Genomic DNA, 15,332 nt, shown 5'->3' with positions numbered 1-15,332 from the left:
TGCCACACCTCTTGTGGATGGAGAAACATCTCAAAGGGAACATAATGACGACATGACAATCTGTAAATCAAGAACTGCGTGTGGGTTTATTTTACATTTGAGAAAACAGTGGGTTTAATTGTGTGAACCAAAATGGACTGTACAATATTAATGACGGGACATCAAAATGTATAATTAATAGTGCATTGCTTGCTCTGGTTTTATTTATTTATTTTTGTCTGATAGTTCCTCTGAGTACATGCATCTGAGAAGACGCAGGTGCCAGTAAAATTTCTCTATTTAAATCAAGCTGCAGGAACTAAATTTTATCCAAAAATTGTGGTTTTACATTATATACACAGAAATTTAATATAAAATGACAATATAAAAAGTTAAAAGAGAAAGCATCCAGCCAGAAGGTACAAAGAAAGTTGGAGAGATTAAAATGACATGATGTGTAACATACAGGCGTGTGTAAGCTGACTCTGGCGAGTTACAAGGAAAGGATCCAACATTTGCCCCATTTTTTTTGGTTTTTTTTTCTGTGTTTTTTTTTCATTTACCAATGCATCACGCTATAGAAAGGTCAGCCGATACCAAAGCTTACATTTGTAAATAACTATAAACTGCAATATTTTACAGAAAAAAAGAAGAAATAGCATTTTTACACATTTTTTAAATAATAAGCTTGCATACTTTTTTTTGCCAAAAGTGGCATTTTTTAGCATCCAGAGGGTTTGGGCATAGTGGCAACTGGGGTATACGTTGTCTTTGTTTGGAACATGTAGAGTGTGGCTTCCTAACCCCGTGAGTCCCAGACAGCTCCCTGTCTCCAACCGCTGCATGCATGTCTCTTCACAAACCAGTCTTGCATATAAAAGCTCATTTTTTAATTATTAAATAAGTTTTGTGTCTGACACAGCTTTTGATCTGAATGAGAAGCCTTTAAGCGCCTTTTCCCCCTTTTTTCTTTCTTTTTTTAATTTTTTTTTTTTAATTTTGAGTGAAAGGCACAGAGATAAAGTCCTCAAAGGGTTAAACTTGACACTACCAGGTCCTGTGACCTTTATTGTCATGGCAACTTCGTAATTTTAGGATGTCTCTTTATCGCTGCTTGTTTGTATCTTTCTTTACCGCGAAACAATGTCTCCGAGCGTGCCCCACTATTTCCTACAAAAGATAGCTTAACAGCAAGAACGGGTGCCAAAAATAAAGGTCAGACTTTGACTCACGGAAGAAAAAAAAAAGAAAATAACATGCACAGATCAGACAAAGAGCATATAAATATAACTACAAAATATGTGTAAGAAAACCCAAGTCCAGATGTAGGCAGTTCATCAACAAAGGGAAAGACTGATTTCAGCGGCTCAGGCCAGGCCTAGTGCAGCACGATGAGGCGGTAGTGCAACGTTCCGCAGTCTCTCGCATACCTGGACACTATTGCTTCTCCAGCTCGGTCACGTAGATCAGGTGGTCCTCTGGCGACTTGCCGTGCGTCTTGCTAAGGTGCAGTTTTACTGCGTGTTTGCTCGCGAAAGTTCGGTTGCAGAGCTTGCATTGGAATGTGGAGCCCAGGTCTTCCTCGGCTGACCCCAGTGGGCCCAGAGTCTTGTTGGCGAGCACTTTGGAGACGCTCTGCTGCTCTTGGATCTGACTGAGCGGCAGCTTGGAGAGGTCCTTCAAGCTGAAGCCCAGGTGCGTCTCCAGGTGGCTGATGTAGGTGGAGGCAGTTCTGAACTGAGAGGCACAATCGTTACAAAAGAAAACAGGATGCCCTGTGTCGAGGTTCTTAAGGAACTTCGTTCCCCCTGTCCTCCGCAGCTGGTACTTGACATTGGCCAGCCAGTGACTGATGGTCGTCATGGAGAGGCCTGTGAACTTGGAGATGTGCACCCGCTCCTGAGGACCCAGGTCTGACATGATGTACTTGCCTTCTGCTGTCTCTCGAAGGCTGGAGGCGAACTGGGCCTGGAGGATGAGCAGGTGCTGCGGGTTCCAGTTGGACTGGCGCCCCTTCCTCTTGTGGACAGGCGACAGCTCGTCCAGGGCCTCCTCAAAGCTGCTGCCGTCCGCATCGGACTTCTCCGACACCGTGGAGGGCGTGGAGGACTTGGGAGTCAGACGGCCCGTGAGGTTCTTCACCATGTCTGAGATATCCATGAGGGCGCTCTCCCGCAGAGGCGAGGACACAGCGTCGGCCACGCCGGAGACCAGGGGCTTGTTCTTGGACTTGGTCAGGTCGATGGGCTGGTCACTGTTCTCATAGTAGTAGCGGTCGATGGCGTCGGCCTGCTTGGCAGGGGTGGTGGGGTAGACGGGCTTGTCCAGCATGCTGTTGCTGATCTTGTAGAGCATGGCCAGCGGGTCCAGAGAGGGGCTCACAGGCTTGGACACCTTCCCCAGGTGAGTATTCATAATGGACTGCAGAGCGCTCAGGGGGTTGATGAAGGACGGTTCCGGCGAGTGGTCCGTGATGATACCCAGGTTGCTGCAGCCGTTGGTGACTTTCGCTTTGAGAGGCTCTGTACCATTCGGGGTGTGAGCATCCAAGGAACCCTCCTTTTTGGCTTTCCCAGTTTCTGCATCTGAGCCCTTCTTCTGTGGCTTGCTTCCAGTCTCCTCTGTCTTGGGAAGATCTTTATTCTCCTTTGCCACAGGGGAGGCAGCCTTGATAGGGGAGGCCTTCTCCTTCTCCGCAGGCCTCTCCTCCTTCTTCACGCTGACCTTGCCTGTGACCTTCTCCACTAACTCCTCCATGGCTGACACGTTGCTCTTAAGGGGTGGGGGCGTGAGGCTCCCCGGGGAGGGCAGGAGGGCATTGTGCTCTGTGGAGGACAGTGACTTCACACTGCTGGCGTAAGACGGTTGTATCTGCACGCTCTGCACAGCTGACGGCAGCGGCTTCACTGTGCCGGGCAGCTGGTAGGCTGCGTGGATGCTGGGATAGCCGCCCCACGAAGGTGCACCATTCTGGGCTTTACTGATAGCTGTGGACACAGTGTTCTCAAGTGACTTTAGGATATCTACACCCCCCTTGGGGCTATCATCCAGGTCTTCCTCACGCAAGTACTGATAGAGGGTGGTGGGTTCAAACTTCTCTGTGGTGTCTTCAGTCTCCTCCTTGATCTTCCTCTCTGCATCCCCAGCGGCTGGAGGAGCTTTCTCTTTCTCCTTCTCTGGCTCCTTCTTTTCTTCTGAGGCTACAGAGCCTGCAGGGGACTCTGGCTGTTTCTTGATGCCGGAGGCAGGCAGCCTGGTGTGAGTGGTCGGGGGTAGGGGGATGGACTGGATCTTCTCTTCTACCACAGGGTCCAGCACCAGCTGTTTTCCTTTCTTGGAGGCAGACGTTGTCACCTTTAAGAAGTGGCCAGTGACCATCATGTGGGCCGTGAGCTGCTGCAAGGTGTCATGGGAGCTGCCACACTCCATGCACTTGAGTATCTGGGCTTTGCGAGCCTCAAACTGCCACGTGTAGCTAGCACCATTCTGGTAGCCATAACGGTTATTGGGTGTGACGTATGGGTTGGCTGTTTTCTGGTCCTTGGATGACTCACTCAGTGCAACCTCAGCGGCCATGCCTGTGGGCTCCGGGGAGCAAGGGGATGCCAGGTCCTGGAGCGCTCGCTTCTTGGTGGACGGGACCAGTTTGGTGATGGCGGGCACGGGCTCTTTCAGAGGCACTTTCTGGTAATGCTTTGTTTTGATCATGTGGACGCTGAGGTCCTGCAGGGACTCAAAGGAGTGTCCGCAGTACATGCACTTCAGCACCTTCTGCGCGTCCTCCTTCCCCTCCATCTCCATCAGCGAGCGCTTCCTGGGCTTGGACCACCGCTTGGTCTTCTCCGAGTCCTTGTCCCTGTTGTCGTCTCGGTAGTGGCCCGTCTCGTTCATGTGCACCGTCAGTTCCACCAAGGTGTCGTAGGCTGCACTGCAGTCCTTGCACCTGAACTTGCTGGCCCCTGTGAACACCGAGCCGTACAGCTTGTTATTCTGCCGGTAGAGCTGCACCGTGCTGAACAGGCTGGGCTCGGGCAGCAGCCCGTAGGAGGAGGTCTGCTGCAGCGTCTTGGCCAGGGCGGCTTGGTGCCAGTCATACCCGGAGCTGCTGTTGTTACTGGTGGTGCTGCTGTGGCTGGTGCTGGTGCTGCAGCTGGTAATGGCCGTGGTGGCTGTGGTACTGGCGGTGCTGGCGGTACTGGTGGGGGGTGTAGGGGTAGGGGTGGAGCTCTCCTTCTGGCTGGCATCGTTATTGCTGGTGGTCGAACCGGACTTCTTTAAATCCAAAGCTAGGCTAGACCAGCAGGACTCTGAGAATAAGTTCGCATACACGGCTTTGATTTGTGCCAAGCTGTCCTGGGGGTAGGAGACACTCTCTGGACACTGTGGCTCCTCCTTCTCCTCTCTGGAGGAGGAGCTTTTGAAATGGGCCAGCTGGTCACTGTTCTCGCTGAAGGGCGAGCCATAACCAGCATCGTGATTGGTGGCAGTGCTGACTGGGGAATTCTGGTAGCTCTGGGCCTCTTTGATCTCTGTCTCCTCGCTGCACACGAATTCGCTCTCCTGAATGTCCAGAGACAGCCCACCATCCTCCACGTGTTCCTCATCTATTTCGGCTGCCTTCAGTTCTTCCTCGGGAACATAAGCTAGGAGAGAAAAATGAAGCGCAGTCAGAAGGAGTAAATCATCCTCAAGGACGCAGCCTCCCCAGCAGTTAGGTGTCTTTAAAAAGATGTTTTTCAGCCAGGCTCTCAGACTACAAGGCCACCTCAACGTCAGCTCCATGTGCCTGCCCACTGGACAGCAGCAGGGCAGGAGTAAGGCCACGCTGAGACCATCCCCCACCAAGTGCAGCACAGAAGCACAAACCTCCACACTGCTGTCTCTAACTTCCTTTCTTCCTGTTCCCTCCCTCCCTCCCTCCCACTTTCCTTCCAGGCGGGGTCTCAAGTACCCCAAGCTGGCTTTGAACTCCTGATCCTCTTGCTTCTACCTCCTGCTAGCATTACAGGCATGCAACACCAACAACACTAGCACCCCCTTCTTAAAGACAGTTCTGCTGAGAGGCTAAGGACAAGCAAGGACTCCCACAGTGACCCGGGGGGCTCCTCCCACATGCTATCCTCATGTGACTTGCAAGCCCTCTGTGATTTCTATAAGTCAAATTTGTTGAAATCAGGAGGGGCCCAGCTCTCTCTTTCGGACAATATATTTGCCAGGCAATATTCTATGGTTTCCATAAATAAAAATTCTCCTTCAAGGCAAGCAGTAAAATTAATATGGTTTTCACTAAAAAACAAATGCTTATCACATTGTGAGTCTGTGGCTAGGGACAAAACACAGTGCTACCTATGAAAGACAGCCGCAGGGTGACCAAGGCCACCGCCACACACCAATACCCAGAGCAGCGTCACACACACAGCAAAGGAAGAAATAAGGCAAACATTTATCACATGGACAGATGTGGTCATCCAGCCCACGGAGCACCATCTAGTCCCAGGAAGGAAGACACTGACCCCTGACCCTGCGAAGACATGGGTGAGCCTTGAGGACTGCACAGAGGGAGACTGGCTACTGACAAAGGACAGACACTGCCCTGTGCCCTCGAGCAAGGCCTGCACTGCGGTCAGGTTCGTAGACACAGACAGTGGTGGGGGGCAGGGCCAGAACTGGGGCGAGGTGAGGTCAATGGGAACATGATGTCTCAGGGCTGCAGTTTCAGTTTTGCAAGATGAGAAAAGGTCGGCTTAGGAGATGAAAGTCACAGCCTAGTGGCAAGAATGTTCGGGATGTCACTGGACTACACCTTGGAAAACGGTTTCAGTAGTGACTCTGATGCTATGAAAACCTTACTGTAATAATCTTTAATTATGAAAGGCAGCAGTGTAGGCCCCGATGGCTGCCAAGGGCCCACAACTGCCTGCAGGACTTCAGGCTGAAGGACACATAAGGTACCAGGCAAAACCTTGATTCTTAAGATCATTTTAAATGCTTTGATGTGTGACATATTTTGCTACTGACATACTTTTTACCACCTCCTAAACTTACTTGAGCAATGTGCTCTCCCTCCGCACCCCGCCCCCCCCCCCCCCCCCGCGCTGCCCTTCCTTTCTCTGACAGAAAAGCTAGGTGACCAAGTGTTTCATGAAAAAGTAGATTTGAGGTTGAGGTATCTCCGGCAAGCTCCTATTAAAATGCACCGACGTGACCCGAGAGGGGCGTCTCATTAAACATGATCACTCATTATCACATTATCAGAGCCAGATCCTAAGGGAACGTGGCAAAGAGCACAAGCATTTTCAGAGAGGAGTGACAGGAGGGACAAAGAATATCTCTGTGCCCTAGGGGAGGATGCCAGGGGTGGGTGAAACACTGGGAAGCTTCCACGCCTGAAAAGGAAAGGCTCCAGGCTGCAGGGAACCAGGCATTCACTGTAAATGAATGACTGCCCCTATATAAATAAACACACATGGCGGTGTATGCACAATCACATAGTATGTGTAAGCTCATTCATGATAGCGCATGTACTTTACACGCACACATACATATATGAGCATGCATATGACAGTACATGCGCAGTCACCCCACCCGTATGAACACATGCATTACAAATGCATACATGGTCATCCTATGCATGCAACCACACACATGAGGGTACAGACATAGTCATCCATATGTGCAAGAATAAACATAAACAATAGAACAGCACTATCATTCCTGTACATGCAAGAACACATGCATGCATGATTGATTACTCCTGTGCACACTTGACAGCATATTCAGTTACCTATATCTACAAGCACACATAGGATAGCATGTACATGATTCCACCATACATGTGAACCCATGTGTGACTACTTCACATGTATGAACATGCATATGGAAGTACATGTATATGTGATCACCCCACACACAGAAGTGCACACATATGCACACACAGTGAGACCATTGAATCTGCAGAACACCTGTGCACACCTCTCTACACTGAGCCTCTGCAGTCAGAGCACACAGGTCCGGGTCCCTCCACATTGGGGTGGAGTGGCAGTTCATTAACAAGACAGCAGTTACAGTTCTGCTAATGCTGTGTCACATGTGAGACATGAACAAGGGTGGGAGGTCTCGGGCTTCGTCTCTGGGCATCAACTCCTGGGTTGTGCCCCAAATAATTCTATAGCTCTTCTAGGAAATGGAGGGCTTGCCACATCCTAAGGTGACCACTGACACACACACACACACACTCATTTCCATTTTGCCCACAAGAGCTAAGTGTTTCAGATATCCAGTTCTGGTATACCATGTGGAGACCCATAAGGCCTGCTTCCCTCATAGGAAGCTGGGCTGGGCTGTCCTGGGTGGGGAAAAGGTAAAGGGTACAAAGGTATGGGCAGAAATGCAGACCACGGATGTCTGATATTGGCAGCCTCTTCTCATGCCATCCTTCATGTGTGCTTTCCCCCTTGTCCAAGCCAAAGTGTAGTCACGGGGATCATAACTTCTTCTTCCTCCAGGTCTGCACGCTGAGCTCCTAGACTGAGCTGACACGTAAACCATGAACAATCCCACAATGCCAGCACAACAGACAGTGGCCTGAGGACAGGGAACCGAAGCACACCGCATAGGGCTGCCCACACTAGGGGCCATTCTCCAACCTCTACCCCCCACCCGATACCCATGGCCACTGCCAGCTCCCTGGAAGGCGGATGTCGAAGAGATGTACCACACCTGACCCCCAGAGCTATGTCCTGGGGGACAATGCAGCTTCCTGAGCATGGCAGGATGAGGAAGGGGCAGTGCACCATGGAAGCTGGGCCCCTGACGGCCGGCTTTCTCTCTGTCCCACTCAGCTCGTTACCTGGCAGACACCCCCGTCTCAAGGTGGCTGCTGTGTCTTCTGCCCTGCATATACTCCTGGGGGTCACAAAGGTCCACAGGCCTCATGGCTATTACCCCTGTGTGACATTTGACACCATCTAACCCAAAACCTTCAGTCTCGGGAATGCAGCCTAAGATGGTGTGAAATGAAGCAACTGTACTTTCTGGACAACATCATTGCCCGGAACATTTAGTCAATAGTGAGTGACAGTCAGGGGAGCAGAAATTCACTCACTGAAGGAAATGACAGTCAAACATCAAAATGTATGTTCTAGTACATAGCCCGTTAGTATAGCGCTCACTGCACAAGTATGGGGGTCTGGATTCGAGTTCAATCCTCAGACCCCCATCTGTAAATGGCACATTAGAATCCCTGCACTGGGAGGACGAGACACTCAGAGAGCGTCACCTAAGGAGCCTGATCAGGTGGCAGATCCTGAGGAATGACACCTGAGGCTGACTTCCAGCCTTAACAAGCACATGCATATACATACACCTACATATATGCACATGTGTACACATACACATATGCACATATATATAATGTCATGGAGGAAGTCAGAACAAAGGTGTGTGGCCAGAACAAAGTGGGACACTTTTCAGAGCGAGTTTCCTCAAGCTAATAAATGCATGGGTTTTTAAAATGTTGGCCCAAATGCCTCTTAATAAATACTGGAACCTTCAAAATTTTCTCCAGAGTTTTCCATTCAGTTCATAGTAGTTACCACCCGCCACTTCTGAAATCAGCTACACATACGTGACTTTCCCTGAGCACCCAGTGGGTGTAGCCACCACCGAGTCCAAAGAGCACCGAGAATAACTAGTGCCCACTGGGAAGGGACAACGGAGAGTTGTGCTCATCACTACTCTCACTTCCTTGATCAATCAGGGCTGCAGTGGCCCAGGACCGAGCATGCACGGCCCCTCCCCACCTGTCCAGCATGCCCTCACCTGCCTCCTGTTGCTCATCACTCCATGTCCTCATGGAGTGACCCCTGGGAAGACAGCTGTGGAATCTCTTGCACAGGCAAGCAGGCAGTCTGGTCTTCTGGTTTTTAGCTGGTGAGGCTCACTCCAGCCTCCACCTCTAATCTGTTTCCCCTCACATCACACGCTCTTCAAGTTTCTTGTACCCAAGTTTCAGCTATTTCGCTTTTGCCTATGCTCATTAGTGTTCTGTATCTATTTTTAATTAGTTATTTTCCTCTGTAGCACACGAGGAAGTACAAATCCTTGCATGATGGCTGGGGACAGGCATCTGTCTTCCAGATCATCCCACTGGATACCTGAGACCGCCCTTCAGATCTTTCTACTTTCTCAGTCACTACTGAGCACCCAGCCAGTTCCCCGCTCCACCTGTGAGAACCTCACTTCCAAATGCCAGAGGCAGACAGAGGTCTGGCATCCCCAGCCAGATAAGAATCCAAAACCTTCAGAATTTCCTTTCAGCATTCAACACCTACAGAGAAAAGGGTGGCGACGACATGGTGCAAAGGTCATGAAGAATTCCCCAGCCTGGATTCTGCAAGCTGACAGCAGGAAGGGTTTCCCACACCCTGATTTTAGTAATCACAAAAGCAGGCCGGTCTCAGTCAGGAAGACATGCACCAAAGGCCCCAAACGGCAATACTTGTCATGCAAAAGCAGGTCAACCCAGTGACCCTAGAATTTGGGGGTGATCCAAACAAAAGGGTGTCCCAAGATGCCTGAAGAAACGGGGACCACTTGTACTAAACACACCTGTATTGATTGGGTCTCTGACCACTGTGGTTCCCTTCTAAGGGACAGTCACCTCACCTGCCTCTGACATCAGTCTGGCACAAAGAGAGAAAGAAAGAAGGACAGATAACTCCAGGTCTGTTGATCTTTGTGGACAGGGTCAGTCCAACGCACAAACTCATTCCTTGGGGCCTGGATTCCTCCCAAAATGCAACCTCACTTTTAAGGTTATAGAAATCACTGTGGTCATTATGCCCAACTCTGGGTTTATCTGTTGCCATGATTTGAATGTTTCTGTTCCCCGAGAATTCACCTATGAACTCTAATCATCAGTGTGAGGGGATTAGGAGGGACTCTGGGAGGCGATCAGGTCACCAGGGCGGAGCCCACGTGAGTAGTATTAGTGTCCTCATAAGGGAAGGTCTAGAAAGCTGCTGTGCCCCTTCCTCCACGGGGAACAAAGTGAGAAGACAAATGAGATCTCCTGATGCCTTAACCTGGGTTTCTGGCCTCTGAACTGGAAGAAATTCAGCTTTCACCGTTTCTGTCTCACCCGGTCTCTGATGCGGTCACAGTAGCTGGATGGCACCAGAACACCTGCTCATCACTGCTGCACCCGGAAGACACACACACAGAACAAACACATACGGACACGCCCACTGGTATAGTCTCGTGTTGCTGTGGAAAGGCAGGTGCCCAGCTTAGCCATATGCCACTCAGCCTACCCCAGGGACAACAGGAAGAAAATGCCAATCAGCCTGTCCCCAGGGAAGCTGACCCAGTATAGACAGTGTCCTGATACCGGGCATGACGTGTGACCCAGTAGATTACCTAGAGTCCTCTTTCCATGTGCCTTCCATCCGGGTCACCAGCTTTAGGAATGTTCCAGAGCTCCAAGGAAGAAAGGCAGGAAGCCCAAAGTAGGCATTAGAGCAGCTCCCAGGAACCTCTCAAGGGGAGGGGCAAATCCACACAGGTGAGGGCTTGGGAAGTCTTTCCAGCCATGCTCTGTTTTCCTCATTAGGCCCTGCCATCCGGGAAGTGGGTGTTTAAAAGTATCAAATAAAAAGCCTAGGTCTTTAGTCGCTGCTTGGTGACTGCCTTACAGTGAACACCAACTTTGCTATTGTATTGCCACCTGGTGAAACTATAATCAGACCAAATTGCATGTTTATCTACACCAAACTGGTTTTTTGTTGTTGTTGTTGTTTTTCTTTTTTTTACTGGCAAACGTGATACTCATGAACAGATGGCCGTTATATCAAAATACATTTACTCCAAGGGACCAATTCACGAAAGGGGCTCACACACACCTAAAGGAGGATGTGTGCCTTCAGTGCATCATAGAATCTTGCAAAACACAACTTCTTCCAAATTTACAATTGATCTCTTGTAAAGTAACTTCACCTTTGCATGGAGAGAGCAGGTGGTTTGGATAGGAGTCCGAATCTATCAGGGGAAAAGATGCAGAGAAAGCAGACACAGGCAAAGCGCCTCCCTTCCCAGTCTGAAAAGAACATAAAAATGCAAGCAAGATATACATTAATTTGCTAGCGTGGTTCTGATTTCTGCAGGAGAGCTGACGCCCTGCCAAGCAAGGCTGAAAGGCCACTTCTGCTCTCATGTGATAGAGACAAAAAGGTTTCTATCACTTTTGCAAATGTTTAGATGCTGGTCGCGATTGTTAACGCACCGTTTTGCTGAGGCATTCGACTTGCACCAGAAGTCTTTCTTTACTTAAGCCCCAGGAGAAGCCATCTTTAAGAAGTGCAGGGTCGGTAAATAAAAATGACCTCCCCTCGATTCCAATTTTAATTAGGAATCCATAGGTAACTGCCCTAAGATAAATACAATTTCTTCTTTCCCTTATTGCCCCAGAATTCAATTTAAAATTAGCTTAGGAATAAGGAAGCACATTCCAGGACCCTGCCCGGCCTGCCCATTAGTGAATCAGATACTGATCTTTTGTTTCACACAGACTGCAGGTTACAACACAGTTTTACAAGAAGGGTAGCCAAACTTGCGCATAAAACAATGAAAAGCTTCCCAAGATGGTGTCAGGAAGAAAAAGAAGAGAGACTCGGGAAGACCAGTGGGCTGGGAGGGTGGACTAAGACTCCTGGGAGGCTAAGCACTACAGGACAGCTGCCTGCACAAAGGTCCACAGTGGAACATTCTCTGGTTCTACAAGATCAAGTTTCACTCAAGATGCATGAACCCAAAGACAAGCACCAGGGAAAGACACACTCATAGTCGAAACCCCAAATCAGAAAGGACAGACCCTCCCTCATCCTAAGGCAGAGAAAGAGTCTAAGTCTAATCACCTAGTATTAACAAGTCACCCCCAGAGCAGTGGGGCCCCAGTCTGGTATTGTGTGACACCCTGAAAACACAGGTGGGTCTCCCACGATAGAAGACATAAGAAACACGATTCAGGACCAGGGTCTTTACCCTGACGTACACCTCAACCAGTGTGAAAAGCTTGTAAGAAGTATCACCAACACCTACAGTCACCCCTTGCTCCCTGCCTCACTGCGACCCAGAGATGACATCTTCTAGGAAGTTTTTTCTGTGGGCCTCAGCTGGGGGTCTTGAGACTTGGAAGCGCAGGTGTCAGAATTGAGTCTCCATTAGAAAGACAAGTGTCTTATCTTCTAAGACACACTGGTTAGAGAATGTGGCTCATAGTAATGCCAGCTGGTAACAGGACACGGAGGGGGCGCTAAGGAGCCAGTTTGGGCACCACGTTAGGGTACCTTTTCGTCTTTAAGTATACGATGGGCAGATACGGGTTTTCTAGGAATATGATGAACCAGGAGCCAACATAGCCCACGAGGGTTTCAAAACATGGTCAGAAACTGCTCACGAGGTCCCACGGCAGGAGACTTCCCTTAAGTCTTTCTAATACACATACTGGTGCCTGAACTGAATTTTATCTGCCCTATCATGACAGAGACTGCAGTTTTATCAGAATAATTAGGCTTATTTCTACTATTATCAGTGAATCCTCATAATTGCTTCCAAGGATGCTTTCTTAAAAGATTAAAAGAATTTTTTAAGAGGGGGAGGAGAGAATTTAGTAATTCAGCTAGTGGGATTATTTATCACCACCATTTGTTTCCAGTACACGTGACACATTCCTAAAAATCTTTTGTTTTATATAGGCTACAATTTTCCAGAAAAATTTTCATTTCCGTGCGTACAAATATACTGGAATACAGTATGATACTTGTAGGGGTTGCTTTTTCTACAGATGAAAATGAGGGAACAAAATACTTCACAAGGTGGATGGATGGCATTTTCGGCAGAATGGATTTTTAAAGAGAGAGTCGGATGAACCCCAGGAAAGTAACGCCCCCCCCATTGCATGTTCTCCAGGAACCCCCTAGAACCATCCACACCCCCTGCCCCCACCCCCAACGTGGAAATCTGATGAATGAGCAGCCAAGAATTGGTAACTGCAGTATAAAATTCTCCTTTCACAATTACTTGCAGAAATAAATGACATTTCCCCCATCAACTAAAACAAAGACTCCGAATCATCATTTCTGCTATTTCTTTTTGTGTCAAAACAGCCTTGCCAGCCTCCTCCGCCCTTCCCGAGCCAGGCACGGTGGTGGTGGTGCCGATCTGACAGTGTGAACACACACAGTGTGTCCTCCTGGGGGGCAGTGGCCCAGAGAGGGCTACAGGCGTGAGCATGTACACGTGTGTGCACATGCGTGGAATGCTTTCGCATACAGGTGTGTGCTCAAGTGTGCAAACCTGGGACACTTCTCATCCCCACCGTTCCCAAGATGGAAAAGGGAGAAAGGAATCTATAACCAGACTCCATTTTTTTTAAAAAAAATTAAATCTTGTTATTATTTTTTTTTATAAAATGTGCCTTCTGGATGCCAATGTGTCCCTAAAGATGTGCTGTCATCCCGAGCCACAGCAGACTCTGTGTTCTGATGTGAGTGGACAGAAGGCAATGTATACAGCCCCGTTACAGCCTAATGTGACACCAACCATGTGTGCCCTGACGGTTTACAACGTAAATACACACATATTGTCTGAAACAATATTTTCATCTCAAATCCTAACTATATAATGAGGCGCAAACATCGTATCTTTGGCAAATTAGATAAAAACTGTATTCCTCGATTCGCAGCCCAACATTGTTTAAAACATCTTTGTTTCCTTAAAGAAAACACAGCCCGCTCTTGTCAGCCGTCATTTTACAGACAGCGAGAAGTGGCAGCTGTATTTGTTTTTTAGCGGCTAAACGTAGTAAAGTTCTGCATTCCCTTGAGCCTCACTAACACTGGCTCTGAGCAATTAGGTCTATACCCCTCCCCGAACCCGCATCTTAATCTGCACCCCAATTATGCACAAAGCAAAGGTGCGTTCCTGCGCCACCCTGTTTTGTATTCCACCAGAGGCGAATGCTCCCAGAATTCTGCCTCATCATCCCCATTGTTCCCCGGGTAGATGCACCTAAGTGTGGGCGCTCTGCAACAAGCTGAAGCAACAATAGAAGAAAGGCTTCCCGGAACACGCTCTGCTCTGTGGAAGGCGGCATGGAATCCACTGTGGAAAATCAAGAGGTTCCAAGCTGGTTGCCCCCAACACCCTGCACCGGGGCAGAGTAACGTGCACCTGTGGCTCTGCTCTCTGACAGGAAGCCCCTGCTGAAGGACGGAAGTCATTCTCAAGGAAAGAATGCTCTAAATGTGGGTGGCTGGAACCTTTCACAGGTCCGTCTTCAGTACAACACAGCGGCCTGACTAACCAACCGTTTTCACTTCCTCTGTGTGTGTCAGGGAGGAAGGAAGGGGGTGTATGTTGGACTTGTATGTAAAGTGTATGCGTGTATTCACGTGCGCACATAGAACGTCGGTGCCTGTCTGGGAAAGCCAGGAGTGTCTTCCTCAATTGCATTTATTGAGACAGATTCTCTTGCTGCATCCAGGGCTTGCGGAGTTTGCTAGTCTAGGTAGCCAGCTTGCCCCGAGGATCTCCTGTCTCAGCTTCCAGAGTTTGCTGGGCTTCCTGGCACAACTGCCCAATGAGTTGGGTGCTTTATCTACGTAGCCATTTTCCCATTCCGGAGGGTTTCCCCCTTTTTACCCATGAGGATGTCAAGCAATGCAGTCTGGGTAGGAGGTGGCAGTGATCCTGGACACAGCGATTCAGCATGAGAATCTGTCAGATACTCCACATCCGTGCGTTAATTCACACAGCCGCAGGCTCCTGGGCACACCTGAACGTCCCTTGCTGAGCAGCCAGCAGCCTGATGCTGTTCTAGAGGCACGGGGCTTTTATAGAGTCTGTGGCGGCAAAGAGCTAGGTTCCAATTTAGAAAGATTTCCAAATAGCATCAGCAGTTCACGTAAAATGGCTCTTCACAGGAGCATCTTCCGGAAACACGTTAGTTTTACCGGCAAAGAAATAGCCGTTCCAGTAGCGGATTATTTATAATTAAGAAGAAAACAAGGAGGGCAAGAGCGGTGCTCCCTCCCTTACATCTCAGACAGGATCCTCCACCACCAAGGAAGCTTACTCCAGTGGTTTCTGCAGCTGGAGATGACCCTCGCCACACCCCATTAGAGGAACACACTGAAGCAGAGCACCCCCACCTTCTCCCTCCCAGGCTCCCTTGCAGTGAAAAGAGCATGTTATTAGCGGAGGTCTACCAGGGAGCCTGAGGAGCCAGTGCGGTTCTACGGCGATTCCATCTCTGAGACTCACTGGCTCTTCCTGTTCCATCTGATAAACTATCC

General features: G+C 49.2%; 1 protein-coding gene across 2 annotated transcripts in view; it reads right to left on the bottom strand.

Annotated features, from left to right (window-relative positions):
• Positions 1–522: 522 nt before the first annotated feature.
• The window catches only part of Tshz1 (teashirt zinc finger homeobox 1), a 72,941-nt gene continuing 58,131 nt past the window's right edge, over positions 523–15,332 (bottom strand). For both annotated transcript variants that reach the window (XM_041640809.1, XM_041640810.1), the window contains exon 2: positions 523–4,622. In XM_041640809.1, coding sequence (XP_041496743.1) covers positions 1,417–4,622 — 3,206 coding nt within the window. In that variant the 3' untranslated portion in view covers positions 523–1,416. The remainder of the gene's footprint in view (positions 4,623–15,332) is intronic.

Source organism: Microtus oregoni, unplaced genomic scaffold (genome assembly GCF_018167655.1).
Source record: "Microtus oregoni isolate MIOR12 unplaced genomic scaffold, Mior012 000065F_ref0000479, whole genome shotgun sequence".
Lineage (NCBI taxonomy): Eukaryota > Metazoa > Chordata > Mammalia > Rodentia > Cricetidae > Microtus > Microtus oregoni.
This window is presented reverse-complemented; position numbering and strand designations above follow the sequence as displayed.